This window comes from Rhododendron vialii, chromosome 13a (assembly GCF_030253575.1).
Source record: "Rhododendron vialii isolate Sample 1 chromosome 13a, ASM3025357v1".
In the NCBI taxonomy this organism is placed as follows: domain Eukaryota; kingdom Viridiplantae; phylum Streptophyta; class Magnoliopsida; order Ericales; family Ericaceae; genus Rhododendron; species Rhododendron vialii.
Window position 1 is genome coordinate 16,608,910 of NC_080569.1, and position 27,958 is coordinate 16,636,867.

General features: G+C 38.7%; 2 protein-coding genes across 8 annotated transcripts; both read left to right on the forward strand.

The window, feature by feature from the left end:
* Nucleotides 1–1,000: 1,000 nt before the first annotated feature.
* LOC131313022 (CBBY-like protein) lies at nt 1,001–11,189 on the forward strand. 3 transcript variants are annotated; one of them, XM_058341072.1, is made up of 11 exons: nt 1,002–1,354; nt 5,060–5,109; nt 5,235–5,298; nt 5,658–5,706; nt 5,820–5,888; nt 6,407–6,468; nt 6,884–6,964; nt 7,221–7,375; nt 7,475–7,559; nt 8,592–8,735; nt 10,800–11,189. In XM_058341072.1, the coding sequence occupies exons 1-11, from the start codon at nt 1,116–1,118 to the stop codon at nt 10,894–10,896; spliced, it is 1,095 nt and encodes a 364-aa protein (XP_058197055.1). In that variant the 5' UTR covers nt 1,002–1,115; the 3' UTR covers nt 10,897–11,189. The 3 variants fall into 3 exon arrangements, with proteins under 3 accessions (XP_058197057.1, XP_058197055.1, XP_058197056.1); XM_058341073.1 differs by having other exon boundaries at nt 7,475–7,523; XM_058341074.1 differs by lacking the exons at nt 5,060–5,109; nt 5,235–5,298 and having other exon boundaries at nt 1,001–1,354.
* Nucleotides 11,190–16,332: 5,143 nt separating this feature from the next.
* On the forward strand, nt 16,333–27,950 carry LOC131313023 (protein ROOT HAIR DEFECTIVE 3 homolog 2). Of its 5 annotated transcripts, none has more exons than XM_058341075.1 (22): nt 16,333–16,710; nt 17,127–17,193; nt 17,305–17,407; nt 18,754–18,824; nt 19,550–19,613; nt 19,696–19,761; nt 19,909–19,956; nt 20,065–20,127; nt 20,204–20,260; nt 20,837–20,995; nt 21,097–21,165; nt 21,257–21,348; nt 21,647–21,725; nt 23,052–23,217; nt 24,145–24,269; nt 24,412–24,674; nt 24,760–24,856; nt 25,130–25,300; nt 25,401–25,505; nt 26,022–26,116; nt 26,683–26,779; nt 27,292–27,950. In XM_058341075.1, the coding sequence occupies exons 1-22, from the start codon at nt 16,560–16,562 to the stop codon at nt 27,586–27,588; spliced, it is 2,505 nt and encodes an 834-aa protein (XP_058197058.1). In that variant the 5' UTR covers nt 16,333–16,559; the 3' UTR covers nt 27,589–27,950. The 5 variants fall into 5 exon arrangements, with proteins under 5 accessions (XP_058197058.1, XP_058197059.1, XP_058197062.1 ...); XM_058341077.1 differs by lacking the exon at nt 16,333–16,710 and adding an exon at nt 18,376–18,603 and having other exon boundaries at nt 17,172–17,193; XM_058341078.1 differs by lacking the exon at nt 16,333–16,710 and adding an exon at nt 18,415–18,603 and having other exon boundaries at nt 17,178–17,193.
* Nucleotides 27,951–27,958: the final 8 nt, after the last annotated feature.

The window sequence follows — 27,958 nt, forward strand, 5'->3', positions numbered from 1 at the left end:
ATGACACCTAGGGTGTGTTAATGACAAGGTGTGTTTTGAAATCGCAATGTGGCCGGACTTGCCCATTGTGGGAATGTGTGTGTGTTCCAATGGAGATCCGAATCAGTGAAACCATTGTGAGGTTGTGTGCGTTCCCATGGGAACCCGAAGTGGCGGAACCATGGTGAGGAATGGCTTGGTTATCCGTGGAGAGAAGCCAATGCAAATATTGTGTGCCAATGGGAACCCGGAGCGGCGGAACCATTGTGCGGATACTCGGAAACTCGGAGCGGCGGAACCGAGGTTGGATGTGTAAAAATGATTTTGGAAATGTCGATTTGAAAAATGAAAAGTGGAAAATGGAGACACGGTTTAAGAGATATTGCGTAGGAGAAACTCAGAAATCACGGACACCAACGTTAGTTGAATAGTGAATGTAGATGTGTCTTTGTTAATTATTTTGTTAAATACGCATGTACTATGTGGATCTCACTGATTCTATGCCCTATTATGTGTAAGTTATGGGTTAGCGGATATGAGATTGTTCTGCTGAGCTTTCATAGCTCATGGTGTTACCTTTGGTAACCCTGACATATTATACTGGTGGCGACGTTGGTATAATGTGTCAGACTTTGCAAATGAACAGGGAGAACTCTACACCTTAGAGACTTTCGGAGCCGAGGAGCAGTAGATAGGAACCCTAGTTTCCCCTCCTTTTGTTGAATAAAAATACTCTTGTGAGAATTATGATGTAATATTGAGCCAGATTCTATTTAGATTTTCAATGGAAATGTCTATTTAACGTTCCCAAAATTCGGGGCGTTACATTAGGTGTTTTGAGAGGTGAGGGGTATAATGGGAAGATTAGGTGCATTTAATGGATTTTTTGGGGGAAAATTATATTTTAGAATATGGGGAATGGGTTATATGAAGAAAGTGGGCTGTGTGAAGAAAATATGGGTTGCAAATAGGGGCCGTCGCAAATTTTTTTTTTTTTTGACAAGGGCCCCTCGCAATTTCATTTCCTTTGAACCCCCAAATTGTAGGAGTATTAAGCTGCTGTGAAAGCGGAATTTCACCTGCCCCCACGAATCTCCAGAAAAAACATAAATTACTCCTAATTCTTCCTTTTTGAAATGGAAACAGCTTCGTTTAGAATTCTGCACACTCTTGGCATCAACAACAGAAGAAGCAGCAAATACCATCAAAGCCCCCTAAACCATCTTCACTTTCCCCCTCTATTATCCTATACTTGCCGTAAAAGCTTCAATTTCCGCGGCAACAGTTTGCAATTCAAGAAGCGGTTCACAGCTTCCGGCAGCTCTCTTCAGCAGAATTCATCTCAACAACTTGCTGTTTTACTTGAAGTTGAAGGGTTAGTTATATTCTGATGTTATGTGTGTGTGTGTGTGTGTGTCTCAATAAATGTATGCATGTATAGGTATCCACACGCATTTGGACCCACGCAGGTTTACATGTATTGGCAAATTTGACTGTACCATATAATCTCGAGTAGTTTCTCATACTTTAGCTCGCTGCAGTGTCTAAATTTGACCTATGTTGCTTCATTTGTTATAGAGAAATTATGAGAGAGCAATTTGGCTTGTTCCATTTTCTGGGGCTCATCAGGAGAGAGAGAGAGAGAGAGAGAGAGAGAGAGATGGTTTGGAGTTTGGCACAGCCGCACAGGATTTTTCCAAAGCTATAAATGTGATTTTGTTTGTCTGATTGTGCTATACTATCGTTTTGGCAAATGTGATGGCTTGGGGTTGAAGATTCTCTAACGTGTTGCTTGATTTTGGTTGATATTGTTATTTCTTCCATACGTAACTTTGCATGTTTTTGTGCAAGTCTACTGTGTATTGGTTCCTTCTACGCTATGCACATTGAGAAATCCCCTGTAGACCCCAGTATCATAAGGAACCCATGATTGTGTGGTTAGACTTTGGAGGATAAAATTAGAAACGAATTCGTCGTGGATGTGTGGTAAGGCTTTGCGGGATAGAATTAGAAACAAAATAATCACTTGGTGGTAGGAGTTGTAGTGTTGTACCGATAGAAAATAAGATAAGAGAAAATAGATTATGGTGGTTTGGACATGTATATTGTAGATCGATCAATGCGGTAGGTAGGAGGTAGTTAGGAGGAGTGATATAGTTACAGTTGTAGGTTACATTAAGGGAAGTGAAGTGGTAGACCAAAATTGACATTAGTGGCGGTAGTCGAAAGGATCTAGGTTTCTTGAATCTCATTGAACACGATGCCATTCGAAAGAGCTCAATGGGAAAAATGGATTCATGTAGCCAACCCCAATTGATTGGGATTTAAGGCTCTGTTTGGTGCGGTTGCCCTTGTTTGGTGTCTCGATTTCCAAAATCTAGTGCTAATATCAATAAAGTTATACCATCTCACTTGAGTTGGTGAAATTTTCATTAAAGGGGTATTTCCCATTTTCTAGTGCCCACACTTGAATTGTGTAATTGGAGTCCATCTGTATAAATCTTCTTTCCTACTCGGCGTTGTTGAGGTCCATAGCTATCGTGGGTGGTGGTTTCTGCTTGACCTTCCCGGATCCGCTTTCTGTGCTCCTCCTCGTGACCTGCAACAAGACGTAGGGCTGTTGGCAGCCTTATGTCTCTCCGATGAGCAAGTAAGTTCAAGAGAAAGGAAAGGAGAGTATTATAACAAGGTGTAACGGCGTACCTTTCTTACGGTTTATGTTCTAATCCTTATAGGCGAACGTACTTGCTCCCCAAGTTAGGCGTGCAAGGCACACTCCCATGATGTCACCCATAACCACCTCGGTTAGTGACGTCATGGTGACGTTTGGCCAGCACATGGCCTCGGGTTCTTCCAGAAGCATCTAGAGTCGCATGGAGGGATTTGCCTGTGGATCCACATGCCGGGTCAGGCCGACCCATGGTGTTGACGTCAGCTCACACCTGAGACGCCCAACAGGTGGACCGTTCGGCACGGTCCACCGCTGATCGGCCCATCTTGCCCACCCTATGGGCTTATAACCTGGGTTAGGCCCAAACAGAACGTGTGGGCTTGGCCCACTATGTTGGGCCCATCATATCTATGTCGTCTACTCAACCCGTAAAGCATATTCGGATTAGGCCCATAAGGGCAGTCAGGTTCGGCCCTCCACACCTATCATATCACAAGCCTTCATGTCTGCTCTTGCAGACTCGTCTAGTTTGCTCTCGGACAACCATTTGTTCTTAAGTCTTTAATTTGAGCTACATCACTCTACCTCATGCGTGAGTGCTTCAATATACAAGAAATAATTACGTTAAACAACTTTGTCTTCTTTCGTCCTCTTTGGTGCAGCCTCTGACCTTAAGAATATTATAGGTTTTGAGTACTGTAACGTGTCACTTGTCAGTTATACATACTTCACCTTTCTAACTAGTCTATTTTTGTTTACGTACTACATAGACAAGAATGGACTTTTTTTTTGGATGACCAGATGTCCCGACTAGCTTGCATGCACCTTGACTAATTTCGGGGCTCTGAAGTTAACGACCGGCCAACCCCTCTAGTGGTCCCAAGGTTTGGATGTTTAGCCTCTCTGCTATGAAGCACCAACACCTAGGTATCGCAGTGTCTGGACACAAAGACATGGGGACACGCGTGGGACACGTATTTAATTTAATTTTTGGAGTGGGAACGGGTGGGACACTTATAGGACACGGCTGGGGTGCATCTGTAATTTTTTAAATTTTTTTTGAAGGTAAATATGTTATTATTGACTTTCACAATTAACTTAATACATAACATATCTTATCTTTTTTTTTTCTTGAAGAACAGTCAATTCCATTCATTTCAAAGCCCTAAGGCAACACAATGATTCAACAAAAGATATAGGAAAGAACCAATACTATCAAAGCCCAAACATGGGCACCACTGCAAAAGCATACCATCAAAAATTGTGGGCATAGAACCCAGTCAAACCTTGAAAGTAGAAGATCCCCAATCGCATGCACGCCTTTTGTCAGAAGAGCACGAAATGTCGGCGAGCAAACACCAATAGAAGAGACCTCCCAGACATGAGCAATGAACGCAAGTCTGGCGCAAGCCCCCGCTGCCACGGCAAGCCCTGGCCACGAGTCAATTTTTTGCCGGTAAACATGGTCACAGCGAGACAGGATAAACAAAGCCACACCAATAGAACCCTAACCTAAAATTATTAACCCGCCGCCGCCCACCAAATCTGGGGAAACCAGACTGGTATAGTCACCGGACTGAGGAAACCAGCCGGGAGAAATCTAGACAAAACAGCTAGAAGAAGAAAAATCCTAAACCAGCCTCACCTTTATTAGCCACACCGTCGATTGCTGGTAGGCCGACCACCACTCGTCGCCTCCTTGCTCCGATCTGAACTAGAGAAGCACCAGACAACTTGAACGAGAACCACCACGGGAGGTCGGACCATTGGGGCAAGAAAAGGAAAAAACACGCATCACGGGTAAGGGTGGGGGGAAAACAAGAAGGGATTCACCAGGGGAAAACCCTAAACGATGGAAGTGGTAGAGAGAAAGGAGAGAGGAAAGTTACAGAGAGAACAAAAAAATTGACAAGGAGTCCATGACGTTTCCTATCTAATATATCATATAAACTATCACAAATGATACATCAATCATTAAGAATTTCATAATGAATCACTTGATGAGATTGGCTATTTTCAAAAATTGATATATATATATATATATATATATATATATGAATAATTAATTAATTAATTAAATATACACGTGGCGTGTCCCCGCCGTGTCCGTATCCCCATTTTTTTTTAGAATTCCCGTGTCCATGTCCGTGCATCATAGCCTTCGTGGGATTCAAACATGTGACCTCATGTAGGACAAGCACTTATTTGCTTGCCCTCATGGAGGACAAGAGTGGACTTTCAGATGAAATAGAGGGAATATGGATGAACTACGAAAAAATTTTGTATTAAAATAATGGGCGTCTTGGCCAAAGATATGAACTTGCCGTGAGCATGGAGACTTTCTAATTTTGTGGCTTCCTTTTTCGTTGTTATTTCAATTTTCACCCTAATGCTTTCCATTTTGTTCAGGGTCCTAATGGATGTTTATCGCTTGGGCAACCGTCAAGCCTTCAATGTAGGTGCGGTGGAGAAAGTAACTTTTATATGTTGCTTGAAACTTGAAATCAATACTTCATCCAAACAATCACAAATAGTTTTGGAATACATGTTACAGAATTTGAATCTTTTTTCTTTGATGAATCAGCATTTCGAAAGCTTGGGCTGGACTGTGCAAACTGGACTGAACCTATCTATTTAGACCTTGTAAGGTGTGATTCGTGTAAGATAGTAGATAAGATGTAGATCAAGCCATGATTTTTTGTTCTATTAAGGTTTTACTGTACTTAGGACAGAAATTCTCACACATAAAAAATAATTAGTTTTGCTCTTTATGAAGTAAAATGTTTTGCATTTCGTTCATGTTCTACTGGTATGTGCTAAGGGCACTGGCAGCTCATAGACGTATTACTGTTATGAGTGACTCAGGTTTTCATTCTTCTAGTCAAATCGCACTTTCCCTGTCCATTACACTTCCAGGATTAATCTTCTTCAGTAGTTTTAACATAATGACCATTTTTTGTTGGTGTAATGGTCTGTTCTTAAGTGTTGTGTTTATTTCTTTCTCTAGGAAGAGCACTGGTGACGAAGAAATGATGTTAATCTTGTATTTTAACAGGGTGAGCTCTTCAGATTTATTTTCAGGGAATTTGTATCCTGATAGATATGTCTTGGGACATTGTTGGTTTATGTCTCTCTTTAAAAATTCGTTCAATGCTCTTTCGTTGTGCAGATTGGCTGGCCTAGTTCTCTACCCACAAGTGAGAAGGAAACATTTATGAAAAGTGTGTTGCGAGAAAAGGTATAATTGATACTGATGGACAGAGAAAAAACTGCTCCATCTGGTGCAGCAGGGCATCGGGGGGATGCAACGGATAGGATGCTTTGACTTGATTAACTGTTTTAGAGAAATCCCGAAAAATCCGTCGATAAATGACGAACTCCACTATACAAATGATATGAGAGGGCTCAGGCAGTTAAGAATGAACATAAAATATGGTTTAACCATGATCCCTTCTTGGTTTATAGTAACAGTTAACATAGAAGAATTTGCCCCTTCCCATCTTTCCACAAGATTGATTGCAAACTTTTTTTCTTTCTGTTTTTCCATTTTTCGGTGGAGATTGTTTGTTCTTTCCTAATTGTCAAATTCACTTTTCCTCTCAGTACCATTATTGGCTTTATGTAATGGTTTCCTTGGACTGATTAATCTTGTCAGAATATCATTTCTGTATGTGATCACAAACTTTTGACTTCCCCTTTTAAGATGCAGGGAGTTTTGTACTGCAAAATACTGAACTATTGGTTAACTGTTGGCAGAAGAAGGCATTGGATGATTTGGTGTTGTCAAAAAGTTTACCTTTAAGACCTGGCGTTGAAGAGTGAGTTGTTCTTAAATAATCTGGTGATCTTATCTGTCATGTGTATTCCCATTAAAAAAAAAAAATTCTGTCATGACTCATGCGTATTCTCGTAGCTTAAGCTATCTAATATAAAACTCGATAACTCCTTTGATTTGTCGTAATAGGACCGTAGATGCCTTTCCTAACACTATGGTTAATGTTTGTAAGTTTTAGTGCATTGGTGATGGTTATGTCTTTGCAAGAGATTAGAATAGCTTGCAATCATGTTCCTTTTGAGTTTCTGGATTGTTGATTGCAATTTTTTTTGATGCATAACACAGAGTGTTTAATGTTGCTTTTTTTTTTTGCGTGTGTGTGGATAAATTGCTTATTATAAATGACAATCCTCTGCATTAATTAACACCTGCAACCATATTTCTGCCTTAATTTGCAGTTTTATTGATGATGCGTGTGATGAAGGCATACCTGTTGTCATCCTGACAGCCTACAGTAGAAGCAGTGATAAAATATCAAGGTTTGTTTCATCAGCACCAAAGTTTCACGTGGTGTTGTATCTATCACGAGGCACACCTACCAGGACATAGCAGGATGATAATTTAAGATATCAGCCCTAAGAATCAAAAGCTATACCCCCAAGTATAAGAGTACTATTTAGCATCTGAGTGTTTGTATGTAAAACATTGATGATTCTTTAGGGAATAGATCAACATATTTTAAAATTTCCTCCTCTTCCTTTTTCGTTTCCTTGTTCTTTTGTGAAATATTACCAGATCCATTGTTGAAAAACTTGGTGAGCATAGAATATCGAAGATAAAGATGGTTGGGAATGATGAGGTGGAGCAGAGTTTTTATGGCCAACTTGTACTTGGTAAAGGTGTATCTTCTAGTTTGGATGAGCAACTAGCCAAAGAAGCAAGGAAAGCAGGTAGACTCCCCACCTGGTGGTGGCTTGGAAACATTTTTCATTTTTATCACGTATTTCAAGGCAAAGCTTGTGTGTTAAAGGCCTATATTCTTTCGCCAGCTTCTGCTGAGAAACAAAGAATTGCAGAAGATGTTGCATCGATGCTAAAGTTAAGTGTTGATATTGATACAAGCTCACCTGAAAGGTTAGTCCTGTTTTACTCCCACATTTGCATTTGCAAATACTTGGAGGAAATTTGTTTGTTCTTGTCAATCCATTATTGCTGCCTAATGGAAATTTAAATCTGTTTGACTACTACTAGAATTTCTTCCTGTTCACACGTGTTAGATGGTAAATTTATTTGAAACTAGGGATGTCACCTGAATTATATGTGGAATGAGTAGGCATAATTTGATACCCACTCTTAAAGATTTGGTATTCCCCTGTGACTGTGCCTTTAAAAAAACTTGCAACAAAAGCTACTATGATGTGCTCTATTTTCTCCCTTGCTTTTTTACATAGTTTATTACCGCTAGTTTCCCATCCCCGTGTTAGACTTGGGCTACAATGGAACTTTTAGATAGCTTAATACACATTCCTGGGCCCATTTCCTAATAGCTTAAACTTTTGAGAGTACTGGTAACCTAACATGGTGTTAGAGTTTAGGTTGCAAGAAGTCTTGGGTTCAAGTCTCTCTGTCTGCATTTGTCCCCCGTTTGCATTCTGCTTCTCCCCTTTGTATTTTGTTCCTCTCTTTCTCTGAAAATTTACATCTCCATGTGCAAGACGGGGTTGCACGTGAGGGAGGGTGTTAGATAGCTTGATATACATTGTTGGGCCCATTTCCTAACAACGTAAGCTTTTGGACAACTAGTAACTTAACAGGAACATGGCTTGGAAAAGATGCACCCACATTGTTGAACCACATCATAAGCTTTTGTCATCGTCTATTTGAAAAAGCACTTGTATATATCAATCTGAAAATTTACCTGTCTCATAGACTTGTGCCTTCATCTATTTCCTCTCCCTAGGAGGGCATACCAAGGATGTCACATAGACATAATCTTAGGTGTTTGTACGTGTACTGCCCTTTGAAACATATACTTCTGACTTTGGTGAAGGTATTTTAGTCGTAAATTGTAGATTGATATAGCAATTTAACATTGTTTGATTGGTCAATACTCTGACTTTGGTCACCCTATATTTATCTGGTGTTTTGAGGTTTCCGGTTTTCCAGCTTAAAGAAGATTGTGGCTGCACAGCGAGCAGGAGCAGAATTTGCTGGGGTCCCTGTTTACAACTGTGTGCTCGTTTCTGGAAGCCAATCTGGAATTGCTGGAGCTGAACATATAGGCATGCCTTGTATTGTTCTTCGGAGCAGGTAAACGCTTGTTGCAATATTTTTAATGATGTGTTCAAGGTTTTCAGTTGTAGGAAACATTTTGGACGTGGTTTTAAGCATTTTGTAATCTTAGAGGGAACATAGTGGAAATGCCAAAGAATTTGGGAATGTATGAAATTTCACCGTTGGATATTTCTCGTTAAGTCATGTTTTGGTATGTTTTGTAGTATTTTGATGTGTTTCTGTGCACTTCGGTATGTGTAGGTGGGAAAATTAGAATTTCGGTATTCCAGTAGTATTGCTTTTCTCCTACGAAACATAAACGTGTTGGTCATTGGTTGTGTTTCATACTCCCTCCATCCCGATTTGTTTGTCCCCTTTTTGACTTATACATGTTCCAAATTGACTGTCCAATTTCAAAATCAATGGCTCAGATTATGTAAATTTTCAAATCAATGAATCAGATTTGGTTTCCTTAATAAGTTGGAAACCCGAGATTGGACAAACAAATCGGCACGGAGGGAGTAATATATTTGACCTCTTTGACTTATGGTTTTAAAATGATATAGAGCCATTATTTTACATAGGGCAGTGACCAATACAGGTGTTTAACACTAGATATTATATGTTCTTGTTTTGAACTAAAAATCAACTAGAAAACTGCTTACACAGACATCATCACCTAACACAGACAAAATGGTCAGGTGGGCACTGCACCTTAATGTAGAGCTTGTTAGCGTAAGGGGCAAAGTGGTTATGTTGGGGTTTTTTTGTTCCTGTTATTGAAAGAGTATAGTTCATGGAAGGAGGTGTATCAAAAGAACTGTTTAGGTACACAAGAGCCGTAAGTTTCAATTGCTTACATTTGTTGATTTGGTAAAACCTTTTTGTAAACATAATATCTCATTATCTTGTGAATGTTACTTATATGCTGCAGGTGAAGTAAATTTTAACGTTCCACAAACTATGTAGCTGATTGATAGCTAACTTTTGGCTGTTCTCACTTCATATCGATCAATACCATTTACACTAGTTTACCTTTGAACTATTATGGATCTTCATTTGCTTACTTCAAAACTATTATGGATCTTTACCTGCTGATTACAAAACTATTACAGATCTTCAACTATTTCATGGGTAGGCTGACTGATAATCCAACTATTAGGACTTATCAAGATCTAATTTGATTAAGGTAGGTTGTAGTTAGGGCTGCAAACGAGCCAAGCCGAGCTGAGTTGTGTCGTGTTCAAGCTTGTTTATTAAATTTTTGACGAGCTCAAGCTTGAACATGTAGTAAATGGTTGTCCCTCAATAGAGTGATTTATTTTCCCAAACATGTACGCCGCGCTTGATTTTCAAAGCCTCCGTCAACAAGATGAATGGAAATCTCTACAATATTAGTAGCTTTTGAAGAAGATCGGTATTTTGTTAATTTTTTGCGAGCTTGAGCTCGAGCCGAGCCAAGCATGCTAATGTTCAGTCTTGTTTATTAATTTTTTGCAAGCTCGAGCTCAATAAAAACTTAAGGAACCGAGCTTGAACGATCCCAAAACGAGCCGCACATCGAGCTGTTCACGAACGGCTTGGTTCATTTGCAGCCCTAGTTTTAGTCTTTACGTTAATCTGATAATTCTGATCCGAAGTTGAAGCTTTAGGGCTTTTGACTGTGATAGTTTAAGCTTGTGCTTTCAGCTTCATCTTTCTTTTCTCTCCTCTGTGCCCTCTTCAATTTCTCTTTCTTCTTTGTTCACTTGATCCTTGTGATATAATTCTAATTGCTGATGTGACAACAAAATCCGACCTTGAACCATCCCACATAATTTCACTTTTGTTCTACAACCATCTCTCATGCACATCCTTCAAATCACTTGCAGTAAAGTTTACCTTATCTTTAGTTTTATAGGATATACATACAATGCAAAAATGCATTACATCCAATAAACTGGACCATAATTGGGGAACATCCAGTTTACAAATGCGCGGAGTTTTATCCAGAATGTGCCTTGTCTGAATGCATGCACTGTGATCAGTTTATCCCTTAAACTCTCTGATTACTTGGATCACTTCTAATCTGCTGCTGCTTCTTGTATTTGTGAACCTTAGTTTGACATCTAGGGCAGAGTTCCCTTCAGCAAGAGCAATAATGGACGGTTTCGGTGGTGCAGACCTGACAGTCTCTAGACTGCGGAACATGTCATGAATGTCATTCAAATGCTTACTGTTGTCTTATTTGTCTATTCTCTGAGCTTCTCTATTGTATATTTTTCCCTCACCAAATGTTGTGTTAAGAAGTGCTATTGTGCAGAGAAACAAGTTGTGCAGTCAATATATGTTACTGCTCACTGTAGGTCCCGATTATTGAGCTCATTTTGAGTATTCCTTTCAAACTAGAGAGCTCTGTAATGCTTGCTAGAGTTGACAGGAACTGGCTTTAGCTTCATGCCATTGACCTATGCTATGATGATTATTGCTATCAAAATCTTTATTTCCCTACTTTGGCCCTTTTCGAATATTTCGCAACGATCCGATCCAACAGATGAGTTAATGAATACGTGTGGCGTTATTATTTCATTTCACTTGTTTGAATTTCTATTTGAGTTGTTTACAATCTCCGGAGAAGAAGAAGTTGCAACTCACAGCAATAAAACTCGAAGGGTAGGGGACTGTCTCTTCAATGAGGCCGACCCCTTCATCTTTTGCATGCTGTTTTCGACGTACAGTTTGATTAGGTTTCTTACCCACGACATCTCCTATATTTTATTTGTAGGAACTTGTGAACTGGGAAACAGATCTTTTGTAGCCAAACATGTTTGATCCATGTGAACTTTCAGTGTCTGAGAATTGGATGAAAGATGTATTTATTCCTTGATCTCTCTGTGATGGAGGGCGGAAATACTCCCCCCATTGGATATAAAGGGGTGCTACTATATGTTTGTAACGTGAATCGTGACTGCGGGTAAAAGCCTAAATGTCTCCGGGGTCCAAACAATGGGGGAATGGGGGATGCGGCAAAGCGGCCAATCCGGCTGCAATCAATGACACTTAGATTTGATTTGAGCCGTCTGTACTGATATGAATTGTCGGATCGGCAGCTCGGCAGAGAGCTGTTCTGCAGCATTCATGGGTCCAAATAATGGGTCGGGGTTACCTAATGACAACTCTAGCTCCAACTCTCCAATCCAAACCTAAAAAATGTTCTAATTTCATACTCGAATCCAACCGAAACCCAAAAGAAGAGTTGAGGAACCGCCCAAATTAGGGCAAGGTAAATTGACATCCCTACTTGCAAAATCGTAGGAAGAAATGGAAGTTAGCTAATTTGCCAACTCGTCTATTAGTTCAGTGGACAATTTATGAAAATCATAATTTAAAAACTAATATATATAACTCACTAGGACGAGGCTTGGACTAAATTATTTTTTGAGCTTATTTAGTTTTTTTTTTTTTCCTGAAGTCTTATTAAGTTTTACGTTAATTTTTTTTTTTTCATTTTTTCTTGAATTTTGTAAGTTTCCTAATCGCTATGAAATGGGTTATTTTGCTCGAGTATAATTTCAAAAGCTGCTAACGATAAAGATAATCATGTTTAGTACAATAAGTTGATGTAATCGATACTCCTATCTAACTCTTCTTCTTTTTTTCCCGAAAGCCTACCCACACAACAAATGTGCACATATCACAGTGTGAGGTCCACTACGGGTCCCACACAAACGATTCAAGCCATTCAGTAAATGTAAAACATTTTTTCAAGGGTCTTTTGCTAAAAATCAGCTCAATCCGATATGTATAGATGCTCTATCTAATTGTCTAACCTTTCATTGTCCGAAAATCTAAAAGAAAAGTGTTTTCGGATAATGAAAAGTTAGATAATTGGATTGAGCACCTATAGGTATTGCATTGAGCTGATTTTTGGTGGTGACCCTCAAAAATATGTTTTACATTTAATGAACAACTCGGATCATCTGTGTGGATAGCAACGTTTTTTTTATAACTCAGGTCTCTAGACCAACTTACGTGCAGCTCGACTAATCCTTAGAGCCCAATCCTACCGCTCACTTGTGGAGAGCCCAATTAAAACCAGAGCAACCTGAGACCTTGGAAGAGAGCAGTTGCAGATCAAAAAAATGAAGACAAGAGGGGCACTAGTAATCATAAGCTTGAAAATATGTTTTTTCAATCAAGCACAAAATTATTCTAAGTCCAAGTTTTAGAAGCTTTAGAGATGAATTTTCGGACTATATTGAAAATCACAAATTTCACATGCAATCAACAAATAATTTTGAAGATACTAAAACCATACAATGAAATGCCTAGCAATTAAATTATGAATCAAAGTTCTAAATCTCTCAAAAACACAACACAATCAATAGACTTTGTATAGAATACTAGATCAATAAATTGATAGACAGAGAGTTATTTTTAATAGAGAAAGCTAAGCATATTTATTAACGAATTATTTTTGTACTTTTCCAGAGATATAAGTGCCATTGAATTGATAATTTATATATGTCTAACGGAACACAAGTGCAATTTTGAGGGGTTAAATGAAATATATCATAGGTTGATAGGGGTACAAATGCAAATTAGAAAATTCAAGGGGTCACGTTGAATTTGCCCTAGAAGGGAGCAAACCACCAAGTCCCATGTAACGATCCGCGCCAGCTGACCTGCTAAACCATTCACCTAACCACGTGACTGAAAAGGTTAAGCTCAAATTTATACAGTAGCTAGTCAGAATCACTTATATACCATATTCACTTCCCACATCTTACCGATGTGGGACTTAGCCAAGGTGGACTCTCACAATCTCCCCACCTTATGCTCGTTGCATTAGTCCGGCAACCTTCTTCTGATGGCCATAGTATAGCACTTAGATCTGTACAGCAGATCTGTGTGCTCGTACCAGATTCTAGAGGTAGTCCCCACCATGTAGACCAGGGTTGTGCTCTGATACAAATTGTAATGACCTGTACCAGCTGGCTAGGTAGTCCCCACCATGTAGACCAGGGTTGTGCTCTGATACAAATTGTAATGACCTGTACCAGCTGGCTTGTTAAACCCTTCGCCTAACCACGTGGCTCAAAAGGTACTTCTCACATCTTACCGATGTGGGACTTAGCCAAGGTGCACGCATCTCAGGCCTAAACCACCAGCCCAACTTCTTGGGGTTACTCCTATCTAACTCTTAATGTAAACTATATATACACATGAGGTATGCTACTAATACAACATGCTTATGTGGCATTATGTCATCGGGCAATGGATGAGATACCATTTTACACTATCCAATGATACAATGTCACATAAGCATGTTGTGTGTGTATAATATTGTGCAAAATTTTGTGTTAATGGACTTTCCTTTCAAATAGTATCTACAGGATGATAATAGGCAAAAATAAAAAATAAAAATAAGGGAGGGCCACTGCTCATTTCATTGTTTTCAATTTTTATGGCGCACCACAAACCCAAAGGTCCCAAGCACCAGTGACCAGTTCTCCCCTAGGCCCTCCTTGTTTCTGTCATTCGGTGAGAACAGGAAAAAATTGTAAGAAAAGGACTGATTATTGCATTCCACTTCTTTTTTTATGTATATAAATAACAGGGCGGTTCTAGAGATACTTATAAAAATATCTAAAAAAAAACTACAAATCTCAATCACATAGTTTCCGATCAAATGTTTATGATCCGAAACATTCAATATGTGCAAAATGTGATTTTAAGGGTACCCGCTAGAAATTAATATAAACTATGACCAGGAAGTGCTTGTTTTAAGCAATTTTTAATTGAAACCATTTAAATAAAAACTGCTCAGATCAAGCCCTTTTCGGTCATTTTTTGAAAGTACTCTTAAAATCACGTTCGGATCACATTGGGCGGCTCGGATCATTAAAACTTTATCAATAATTATGAGATATTTTTTTAGGTATCTCTGGAACCGCCTCGTATAAATCAGGGCTGTTCCAGAAACACCTATAAAAACATCTAAAAAAACACTTCAAATCTCAATCTCATAGTTTCCAATCAAAATTTTTATGATTCGAACCGTTTAATGTGTGTAGAATGTGATTTTAAAGGTGCCCGCGAGAAATTAACAAAAAATATGACAGGGAAGTGCTTGTTTTGAACAATTTTTAATTGAGATGTTCAAATAAAAACTGCTCAAATCAAGACTTTTCTGGTCATTTTTTTACTGATTTCTCTCGGGTACTCTTAAAATCACGTTCTGATCACATTGAGCGGCTCAGATCATTTAAATTTGATCGGAAATTATGAGATATTTTTTTAGGTGTCCCCGGAACCAGAGACACCTATAAAAACATCTAAAAAAAACACTCCAAATCTCAATTTCATAGTTTTCGATCAAATTTTTATGATCCGAACCGTTCAATGTGTGCAGAATGTGATTTTAAGGGTACCCGTGAGAAACTAACAAAAAATATGACCAGAAAGTGCTTATTTTTAGCAGTTTTTAATTGAACCGTTCAAATAAAAACTACTCAGATCAAGTCCTTCCCGATCATTTTTTATGCTGATTTCTTGGGGTTACCCTTAAAATCACGTTCTGATCATATTGATCGGCTCGGATCATTAAAATTTGATCGAAAATTATAAGATATTTTTTTAGGTGTTCTCGAAACCGCCTCGTATAAATAATTTAAAGTTTATCTTCTAATCAAATGCACTATACAAATTATATTGTGTATAATGTTAAAGTATTAGAAATTTGCACAATAACCATTTGTCTTCATTTTCTCAAACCCCAGAATTGTCGGAGTGGTTAATCGACTTGCTTCAGAAGAGATATAATTATTACTCCAAGGTCGCAGGATCGATTCCTTTCAATAGCTATTTTTTTTGTAGAGCCACCTCACTCACATAAACGGGTGAAAATGGCCGTGTAAGGGGTTGAGGAAATTAGTCAAATTTATCGAGACACTCTTCATCATTTCAAAAATAAAAAATGCAGTACTAAGTAATACTACTATGCTTTTTTGATAATAATACTACTATGCTCAACGAGGCAAAAATATGCGGTACTTATAAATTATACGTACAGATAAATAAATAAAAATTATACGTGGAGTACTAGTATACTTTTTTCTTTTCTTTTTTAATCCGCAGAAACGCAAGGCGAGTACAAGTATACTTTACTGCCCAACGAGGCTAATCTTCCCGTGGCGGTAACGTCCGAGACAAGAAAGGTCTCTCTCTCTCTACTGAGTATTTTAATTCCCAGAAAGTTTACTGTCACAGTAAATTTGTGCACAGATTGTACATAAATTTCTATGTGGGGCCTATTAAGGATCATTCACAAGTGATTCGAGCCGTTTATTATGTTTAAAATATTTTTTCAAGGGCCCTCGCGAAAAATCAGCTCAATCCGATACCTATAAATACTTGATTTAATCGTCTAACTTTTCATTTTCTAAAAACTTGAACGAAAAGTTCGATGATTAAATCAAGCATTTATAGGTATCGGATTGAACTGATTTTTTGCGAAAGCCCTTGAAAAAATGTTTTAAACTTGATGAACAACTCGAATCACTTGTGTGAAATCCATAATAGACTCTACATAAAAAAAATTTGCACAATCTGCACACAAATTTGCTGTGCCAGTAGACTGGTTCTTTAATTCCCTTGCCCTTCTTCATTATTCGAAACCTATACAACTACGAGACAAAAAGAGGCAAAGAGCACGAACGGTATATTCTCCCCGCCAATAATTTCTTCTTTTACTCCATCCTCTTCCCCTTGGAAACCATAGATGATAAAGAACCAAACTTTGTTTGCAATTCTACCACAAAAAAAAAAAGACTCTTCGGTTATACATACAGAACAGAAGAATCCAAATACACTTGACTCATGGGCGAACAAGATTGTTGCTCGACTCAACTCATCGACGGAAATGGCGAATTCAACGTCACCGGTCTCCACAACTTCATGAAAACTGCCAAGCTCGCCGACTTGGGACTTTCGTACGCCGTCGTCGCAATCATGGGCCCACAAAGCAGTGGTACGTATCTATGTAATGTGGATTAGTTGTTGGTGAGGCTGAGACTTCTTCAGTTCAATTCAGCTTTATCCCTGTCTATTTATATTTGCGTCGACTTTGTAACACTCCCTCCGTTCCATATTTCTTGTCCATTATTCTATTTTAGAATGCCCAAAAATAGGTCATAGTAAAAAAGTGCGTAAATTTCCACAATCCAACCCTCATAAGTGATTAAAAATAGTTTTTTGATGAAGAGGGTATTCTTGAAATTTTAATTAAACTTTCTGAGGAGAGGTCCCTTAAAAAGTTGAGTTTTCGTATAGACAAGCAATACGAGGAGAGTATATACTGGTGGTTGAAAATGGTGAAAGCGTATTTCTGTGGATAGATACTACACATGTACTTCTAGTGGACTAATAGAGGCTTCAATTCAACAGGGAAGAGCACACTGTTGAATCATCTTTTCAGTACCAATTTTAGGGAGATGGATGCATTCAGGGGAAGGTTAGGACGTATTTTTTGATGAATTCTGCTTCAAATTGCCTATTTCTATCTTGCTGCTATTAGCATCCGCTGCATACGAGGAGACATGTAACATGTATCACTTTGTTGTAGGAGCCAAACAACAAAGGGCATTTGGATTGCAAAGGCTGTAGGGATTGAACCGTGTACAATTGTCATGGATTTAGAGGGTACAGATGGGAGAGAAAGAGGCGAGGTAATGACCTTGTGCATTCATGTTTCTTACTTCGACTATAAAGGAAAGCGGAAAAAGATAGAGCTCAACCCTACTTGGCGTCCTGTTCCAAAATTACATTTTTGAAGTCTTGTTGCCTGTTTCTGTATAGTAGAGATGGAAATGAGATGCTTGTACATTAGGAAGTAGGAGAACAAACATTACCTTTCATCCCGGCTACAAGAATCGAGAATGTAGTTTTTCCTTTTGTGCTTGTTTAGGGTGAAATAACAGAGTAGCTGATGTTAGCTTCTCTAATGCACTAATGGTAATATACTAATATGACATTGTAGTTTACATGCCTTGCGGGGGTGATTATACCACTTAAGTAATCAAGAGATTTTGATCTAGGGGTCCTATAGCCTCTAGAAAGATTATGCATTTTGAGCAATGGAGGGTTGACTCTGTTTGATGTAGTGGCATATAGTTTTTCCTTCCAAACCATTTGGATCGTATACTGAAACTGAATAATTACATGATATTTTCACATAACTTCATAAGATGGCCTTGTTTGAAAAGTTGTCAAAGATAGTTGGGACTAGGAAAGTTACTTCGACACTTTCCATCTTTTATATCCTATCGTCGTCTCATTTTGGCCCTGGAGCTTTTAGATTATTTCTTGTTGAAGGAATGAGGGAAGACTTCAACTCTTCAAGGATTACCCTGTTCAATGAGAGATCTTTTGCTGCTTTAATTTAAACTGGTTTATGCATTTGGGCCCTATAGTTATAACTTAGGTTCCTTTCAGTTTATGAATTTGGTGTTTTGGAGGGAAGGGGGATAGCCTATTACATCTATGGTGGCAGCTAATTATGGATGTTTGTTTCGTGATTGTGTTAGTGAATTGGCATTCTTAAACTGAAGAGTTGCATTATGTACTTGGTTTGCTTTAGAACTTTGTATCAGACATTATTATCAGGAAAATTCCATCATCGTTTTTTGGTGGTTAGGTAAAATGTTGTGACAGGCGTCTCTGCATCTACTTTCAGAACGATATAACGACATTCAAAGGCTGGTTGAAAATGAAATTTTCTTCTTATAAGTCCAATCTTGTTGGTGGAGTGGGGATTCCATTTGGTGGCATGTTCTTGCTATGTATCTCTTTGGTAGATTCTATGTCGATCTTTTGATCTGTAGCACCTCTGCCAGACTGCCACAATATGTGGGCTTACTTACCAGTTAGCAATTTATGCTATTCAAAATGCTATTTATATGTGCGGGATGTGCATGTTTTTTTGTGTCTTGTAAGAGGACTGGAGAAATTTTCCCTTAATTGCTCAACTTATTTCTTGTAATTCAAGTCCAGTTGTTTATTTTCTCAATTTCAGGATGACACAGCCTTCGAGAAACAAAGTGCTCTATTTGCTTTGGCAATTTCAGACATAGTACTCATAAATATGTGAGTATGGAAGTTTTTTATACAATTTTTTTTGGATGTCAATATCTTGATGCTTGTCTGTCTTTTGGTGGTTGGGATTCCACACAGTGATATGAGTTTGGGCCAGACTGGCATAAATTTGGAAAAATGGGTTCAGTGCTGGACGGTCCTGTTACCACATTTTAGTTGCATTTATCTTGTTAAAGTCAATATTTTGTTCAATTTGAAAGTGACTACTTAATTAAGGTTAGTCATATAAAGTAAATAAACGTTTGTGGTTGCTTTTAAGTTTATGACATTTGCAAGGAAAAAGTTTGACATAATTTTCACATGTATTGCATTAAGCCAAATTTTCGCTTACAGCATCTGAACATAGCTGGAATAGCAATTGCCTTTTAATTGCATGCTTCTTCAATTTCTATTCATTCAAATGCTGCTGGAACAATATAATGATGCGTTGTGAACAAGTTTTGGATTGAATTATTTGCAGTTGGCCGTATTCATGTCTGATTGATTTTTGATACTACTATTGCAGCAAATTATTACTAAACAAACAACAGCCAGCTGCTGTTTACTTGGATACATTTATTCTAATGCATTTGGCTCATTATGCTTAGTTATGAGCTTGCTTTTGTGGTCTCTTGATCCTAATGAACCCTCTACTGTGCCCTAGCCTAGCCCCTTGGTTGTTGATGTCCCTGAGTACCCTATGGAACATGAATGGGATGTGTTATATGGGATTGCAGGTGGTGTCATGATATCGGCCGGGAGCAAGCTGCCAACAGGCCTCTTCTAAAAACAGTATTTCAGGTACTGCCCTTTCAAAGTTTTTCCTTTTGGTAATAATGGTGTAGCTGGTCTTGGTCATGTCATTGTATTTACTCTCATGTAGGTTATGATGCGCTTATTTAGTCCCCGCAAAACTACACTTCTCTTTGTAATACGTGATAAAACCAAGGTATGCTACTTTTCCGTCCAGTGTCTTTCTTTCTTTCTTTCTTTTTTTTTGAAAAAAGTAATTTTTATTCAATGACCTGGTGCGGGCTTTCTGATTCGCCTTTTCGCTCAATTTGGATCATTCTGTATTCATGATCGTCTCATGTAGACCCCGCTTGAACATTTGGAGCCTGTTCTGAGGGAAGATATTCAGAAGGTACGTTTTTGCTTGTACATTTGCCCTTCCCTTCTGCTCCCTCTGTCACATGGCTACGAATGCATGGATTTCTGTCAATTGCCTTGATGATTGATTATATTCTTGCAGATATGGGATACAGTTTCTAAGCCCCAGGCTCACAAGGACACACCTCTTAGTGAATTTTTCAATGCAAGATTACTCTCTCTCTCTCTCTCTCTGGGTGTACAAGTTTTCTTTCTGACCTCAATATTTTGTGGGCCTGTAGGTGGAGGTCACTGCTTTATCTAGCTATGAAGAGAAGGAAGAGCAGTTTAAAGAGCAGGTGGATCCTCCCGTATATAGTGCTTATCATGGAGCTGGATAATTTTTTTTGCCATCCATTATTATAACTTATTTTTTCAATTATCCAGCAGCACTATTGAGCATGTTTCTCTAGGTCATTGATAAATCATCTCCAACATGTGTTGATCCCTTTTAAGTGAGTTTGTTTTCCTTAGCAAAGAAAATTACTGAGCCACAATAAAGCCACGGCGTCTGTTTCAACATTCTCGCACTTGCTAAGTAAGCAGCACCCTTTAGGTTTTTGCTGGCAGAATCATATTGCAGTCTTAGACTCTCACTCTCACATTATTTATGTGAATTCAAGTCCTAAAATTCCTTTCGATTCCCAAACAAATTTGATGCCAAACCTGCAATTTAGCATCTATTAGTTATGCCAGTTGAAATTTTAGATGGTAAATTTGTGAATGTTTAAACTGAGGAAATCTATGTTCAGAAGAAGTTAAAGCCAACCAATGCTGACAATATAAGCTACAGATCTGGATATCCAATTACAAAGTGGAGGGTAGAATTGTCGGTGTCTGTGTATAGTACTGTGCTTATGTGTCCTCTTATGCAGGTTGCTCAATTGAGGCAGCGTTTTTTCCATTCTATTGCTCCAGGAGGGCTTGCTGGGGATAGAAGAGGTGTTGTCCCTAGCTCAGGATTTTCTTTCAGTGCTCAGCAGATATGGAAAGTTATAAAAGAAAATAGGGACCTAGACCTTCCTGCTCACAAGGTTATGCATTAATCTTCAGTTTGATTGATATATAGCCTTGGTTTTGCACAACACAGTTCTTACTATCGACTTGTATTAATTTCTCACTTTTGGATTGTTAGGTCATGGTTGCCACTGTCCGGTGTGAAGAGATTGCCAGTGATAAGCTAAGACGCTTGACCTCTGATGAGGTATTTGTGCATCTATCTGCTGTTTGGGTTGCTCTCTGTAACAAATGAGAAATCATTCATTATGCATTTCTTATTTCTTTGTTCCGAATAGCGTTGGTTGGATTTGGAGGAAGCCATTCAATCTGGTCGAGTACCTGGTTTTGGGAAGAAGCTCAGTTCAATCTTAGATACCTATCTTTCGGAGTAAGTGTGAAGTCGCAAATGAGTACTCTGAACTAAGTCAGCTTGAGTTTTTAAAGACCAATGGAGTGTAACTGAAGCCTATATCCAGCAAGTCTTGTCCATAATGACATACTATTTTTTTTTTTATCTGAGCCATAAAAACATACTTGATCTTGCAGAGATAATAGAAATATAACAGCAGCACACTAGATTATTGGAAACATGGAAAAGATTTTAACAATGACTTATCTCTTATTTCTGCACCCTTCCATCAAAGACATAATGTTCTTCATTTACTCTCTTTTTTCTTATTCTGTAGATATGATATGGAGGCTTTCTACTTTGATGAACTTGTGAGAAAGGCAAAGAGACAACAGTTAGAGTCAAAAGTATTGCAGGTAGAAACATATTTTTGTTCACTGATGAGCTAGAATCATATTTTGTCATTTACATGCCTTCATGATGGCTGTTATTCAGGAAAACACATGTGAAACATATTTTCATGTTTATGCCCTCTTGTTGCTTGGAATGGGTCCATACCATCCTAGTTATATTATTCTGAGGATTGATCCTCTTACATCATAACTTGTTGACTTCACCTCGACCTCGTTGATGCTTTACTAGTTCTGATACCAACATTTCAGTTTTTGTGGATTGAATTAGAGCACACACGTGTGTGTTTGATCTTCTGTAAGCTATCTGATAAATAACTTCTCTTCTTGCGTGATCTTTTATGCGGAAGGGTTGATTTGCAATATTTGGCTATGGTATTTAAGGGTTAAGGGGATAAGCTGAGATCTGATTGGGCTGCAATGGTTAAAATCGGCAAAAAGTTGGAGGAGAGCAAAAAGGACATCGACTGACTGGTTTGAGCACACCATAAGCAAGGGGGTATAGTGGTGAGAAGAAAAACATGTGGAGTGTTCCCCTTTATTCTTGTTCTTATGGCACTCTGTCCTTAGTATATTCATGACATGATTCAAGAAAGGAGGCCTAGTTTAATTCAAAGTGGTGCGTTATGTGGTGGAGGGAAGGGGAAACTACCTATTTTCCACGGTCATGTGGATTTAGCTTGATGGTGGGATAATTTCAATTGGTGAAGATTATTATAGGAGTATATGAGATGCTCTATTGCACTTTGTAAGCATTATTTTTACCCTTCAAGATTACGGAAGTGTGTTTAGAAATACTGAAATAGGTATATTCCTTCATGTCCACAAGTCTTTGGACATCAAAATTGGATGAATTGACACTTAGAGTTAGGGACATACCCGCACCTGGCAACCGTGCAGCCTTTGCCTCAACGCCTAGCATGAGAATCTGAGATTAAGGCACCACAAGTGTTAGCCTTGCCTACATGGCTGGATCCATTAGGGGAAGATATAGAGACTTGATTGGTTCACATGTCACGTCATTAGACTGACTCATGGATCCTAGGCGTTGGAGTTCCTGACAAGGCAACGACCATTGACTTGGGTTATGTGTCACTGATGATGCACACCATGTAAGGGAATTAGATACATGTATTGACAACCTTCATTAAGGAATGGGATGTTGTTATTGAATTCTCAATAAATCTTCCTGTTGAGACTTGCCTCTGAAGTATTGTAAATGTCTTGGCATGTGTCTGCAGGATTTTTATTACTCTGCGTAATTATGTTCGTTGTTTGCTTGTCGGGGAGTTTATTATTTGTCATATGCTCTCTGGTTTATGTTTTGTGCAGTTAGTGCATCCTGCCTATGTCACCATGTTGGGACATTTACGTTCTAAAGCACTTGAGAGTTTTAAGACACATCTCGAACAATCTTTGCTTATAGGAGATGGATTTGCTGTTTCTGTTCGTAACTGCAAGCAGGCATGTATGCTTGAGTTCGACAGGAGTTGTGCAGGTACTGCATTAGATTGATGGAATTATGCTGCCTTGTGCATATGTAATGAGGCCTTTGATATAGTTGCTGAAAATTCTGCTTTGATTTGTATGGGCATGATTTATTATTAGAATCTTAGATTAGCCTAAAACCAAAGAATTTTAATCTACTTTTGTCTCGTGTAAACTGGCTATTCTAGTTTATATCTCTATCAATTAACTCTCTTGAAGTTGGTTCTAATTTTTTTATGTGCACATGGTTTGAATTGACAATTTGTAAGCAAAGCACTCTGATGTCTCTTTCTTTTGCAACACTTATGATCTTGGGACTCTTCACAGCTCCGAAACCCTACTCCTTCTCTTTCATCTGCTCAAACTGCCTCGAAGAAGAAGAAGATTGGCTTTCTGATTTTAATTTGTATTTGTTTTTTCATGTCTTCTGCGTGACCATCATCAACCAATAGAATTTTGAAGCCAAAAACCCCACATTTTGTCTAAGAGTTTGAGATCTTTTTGAAGAGGATCATAATCATGTGTTAATCTGTCTGCTCAAGTTGACGGTGCTATTTCTGAAGATGGGGTCTTTTTAATCTAGTATTTAGTTGTGTCTTGAATCCCTTGCTATGTTTAAGCCTCCTAATTAAACAAATGGAAAAGCTAGCATTGGGGCTTCTGAGGAGTGCCTTTTGCTTGATGCATCTATACTTTCTTATTTCAGAGATACACATTTACGTATAGGTTCTTATAAAATTGGGTCCATTTTTTAGTTTCTTAATCTCCACTTTTTGATATTTATGATATTGCCTCCCATTGTGATATTTGGATTTTGTGTTAATTGTAATGTCAAACTTTGTACAGTTGTTGCTATTCCATTACTCATCCTCACCTTGTTATACACATATCCTCACTTTGTACAGTAGTTGCTATTCCATTACCACCACTTTTTCAGATGCTTCTATACAGCAAGCTAATTGGGACGCTTCAAGATTGCGGGAGAAACTTCTTCGTGACATTGAGGCTTATGCATCCTCAGTTCGTAGTGCAAAGTTGTCAGAAACCATTGCTAACCAAGAGGTTCTGCCAACGTGATGTGGAATTCATGGTCATGGGTGTTATTTTCAGCCGAATCTTTTTCTGTCTTACGTTATTTTATTTTTTGGGGAGACTGGTTTTCCCAAGCATGGATATCGTCTTTTTAGATTGCCCTTTCTTGCAGGAAAAACTCGATCAAGCCCTGGCTGCACCTATGGAGTCCCTTCTGGAGGCTGGTGGGAAAGATACCTGGGCGTCTATAAGAAGGCTTCTAAGACGTGAGACTGAGGCTGCAATATCAGGATTTTCATCTGCTGTCACCAGTTTTGAGTTGGACCAATCAACATTTGACAAAATGGTGCAAAATTTGAGAGACTATGCAAGAAGTATAGTGGAAAAAAAATCTAGGGAGGAAGCTGGGAAAGTTCTAATTCTTATGAAGGATAGGTATGTACTTCTATACATCTTTAATGTATCTTTTCAAATGCTTATGTCTTGTTTTTGTTGCTTATTACTTTCGGACTGCATGTAGGTTCTCGAGTGTCTTCAACCATGACATAGATTCAATGCCGAGGGTTTGGACTGGAAAGGAAGATATTAGAACCATCACACAAAATGCCCGCTCTGAGGTAATTGGTTAAGGTGTTTTGTTATTGGAGCCAGTAGATTGTTATATTTAATTTGTTCTCTTAATGTGTTAGTCATGGCATTATTGTAACTGTCTTCATGTTAGTATGCAAATAGATGTTGGTGTAAAAGGTTCATTGAGCTTTTGAACCCTATTCTCTTAACATTCTCTGCACCTCTTCTCTTCTCTTCTCTTTGTTTCGAACTGGGATTTCATATTGACTTTGTGCATAATTGGTAATTTATGAATGAAGTATTTTGTCACTATATTGCAGTCACTGAAGCTTTTATCTGTTATGGCTGCCATTCGTTTGGACAAGAAGCCAGATAAGATAGAGAATGTACTTTTCTCATCGCTCATGGATGGAACAGTTGGTGTTCCTTATTCCCAAGGTAGGAGGATTGGAGATTCCGTAGATCCCCTTGCCTCAAGCTCATGGGCAGAGGTAATATATACTTTATACTGATGTTTAGCCTTTCTGCCTGTGAGGGTGTATCAATTGGTTTGAGTTGACTGATTGTCCATTGAGGAGCGTACTTTGCTAGATACCGCAGGACAAGACTCTTATTACGCCCGTGCAGTGTAAGACTCTGTGGAGACAATTTAAGTCAGAAACCGACTATTCAGTCACTCTAGCTAATTCTGCACAGGTACATGAGTAAACCTCCTTTTTGTGAATTTTTTTTCCTATTTCAAGGTCCTGTCTTGATTTTCCTGATTATATATCCAACCATTGCGTTATGGGGAAGTTGGAAAATTCTTTTGACAAATTTTCCATTTTTCCCTCTTGTTGGATGATAAATTTTTAGAACATGTCTCTTTTTTTCTTTTTTCCATTTTTCTTTGTTCCGTCACTATTTGTGTATTTTTCTTCAATATTTTCTATCACGTGCCTGATGATGGGACTTTTGAAATCGTGGGTACATGTCTATTGGACTCTGATGCAAATATGCAATTGCTAATTCAATGGTGTAACTTTCTAGAGATTTGTCTTGTGGAGATTCATGGTTTCAAAACAGTTGGTATCATATGTATGATATCTTACATGGAATCGGGTATGGGTGTGGGTGCCAATTTACATATTCAGCATGTGCGTTTTTCTCTTTCCTCCCCCTTTTGGTCACCCAGTCCATATCTCATTCATGAGTATTGTTTGTTTTCTTCAGGAGGCTTACAAAAAGAGCAACAACTGGTTACCTCCTCCTTGGGCTATCTTGGCGATGATTGTTCTTGGGTTTAATGAATTCATGCTTCTTTTAAAGTAATTACTTCTAATCTATGATGGTTAACTCTGTTGCACACACAAACACTAACATGACACATTTCCAAAATCAGAAATCCTATTGGTACCGACGGGTACCATAGGGAAAATGTACCGACGGCCGCCGGACGGCCGTCTCCGGCCACCGGACGGCCGATCCGAGCCGTCCAAAAATTTTAAAAAATAAAATCGAGTGGGCCTACGCGAGAATCAATGGCATCCGAGGTGTGTAGGGTACTTGATCCGAGCACCCATTTTTCGTGTATATTTGTATATACGTGTATATACACGAAAAATGGGTGCTCGGATCAAGTACTCTACACACCTCGGATGCCATTGATTCCCGCGTAGGCCCACTCGGTTTTATTTTTTAAAATTTTTGGACGGCTCGGATCGGCCGTCCGGTGGCCGGAGACGGCCGTCCGGTGGCCGTCGGTACATTTTCCCTATGGTACCGTCGGTACCAATAGCACTACTCTTCCAAAATTCAGTTTCTGCTTAACTTTTATTTCTTGTTTTTGCCCCTTCTATTTGCTCTGTTTACCTTTTACTCCTTGCTGAAACAGGAATCCTCTTTACCCAATGATCTTATTTGTTGTATTCTTACTTGCGAAAGCCTTATGGGTGCAAATGGACATTCCTGGGGAGTTCCGTCATGGCTATGTGAGTGAAGAATTTACCGGATTCTTCTTTACTCTCCACTTATTGGGTAATTTGGATCTCTTTAAAGCACAGAGATCTTGGTTTTATGCGATGCGTACCGTGGTTTATTTCTGGATTCTGTAATTGTTTTATGTTAAACCAGTTGATCTACAGGAACTGGAGTTCAAAACTCCTGTTTATTTTCAGCTCAGTTTAGTGTTCTCTTAAAGCATTTTTTTTGTTCATTATTGGGCTAAGATGCCACCATACATGTTTATTGGTATACCGTGTACTCTTGCTGTCATCTCTGTGAGAATTAAAAATATTTGCTTAGGCTTCTTGGAAAAAGATCTTAAGGGCAGATGTGCTTTTGAGATGTGCCCTTAGGCAATGACCATCTATCTATATAGCAAGAGGTATGCAATGTTGTTTTGGCATTGCGATTGCCCTTCATGGGTTGAAATGTTCTCCTATGAGTTTTTCTTGTTTTTTAGTGTGGACATAAGCCAACTTACATGCTCTCTTTGTGGCAGCTAGCCGGAGTTCTTTCCGTCACGTCACGGTTTCTTCCCACTGTCATGAACCTTCTGAGGCGACTTGCAGAAGAGGCTCAAGGGCATCCGGCTCCTGAAACACCAAGCCCACCGCATTCTCTGGCTTCTCATAGTTTGAGAACTCAAACTTACCAACCAAACTTGTCAGTATCAAGTTCAGTGCCTGATTCATCTGTATCAACCCATATCTCGTCAACTGAAGGTGGTGTTGAATACTCAAGCCCTCAGCTAACCCACAGGCGAGGTGTGAATGTTGAACAGGCTGAGTTCTCTTGAACCCAAATACTAATTCTTTTTTTATGTTGAATGTATAGTCAAATAGATTTGAATAATTCCCTTTGTGAGGATTGAGATGTAAACATGAAAGATAAGCTTTGCAAATGAATGCATTGCCCTGTAAATCTTAAAGAGATAACCTCGTCGAGATTAGTAGGGACACAACAGAATATGCTTTAATCCACGGAGAGAATACAAGTGGCCATGCAGAAAATGTTCGAGGAATAACAAAAAGGAAGACAACACTGTTGAAACTATGGTACATGTTTTCTGAAAAGCCCAATTAGGAGGGATGGTTGTGTGAATGATTTGATTATCCATTACTGGAATCATGATGTGCGTACAACTGGCATTGTTCTCAAGTGTTTTT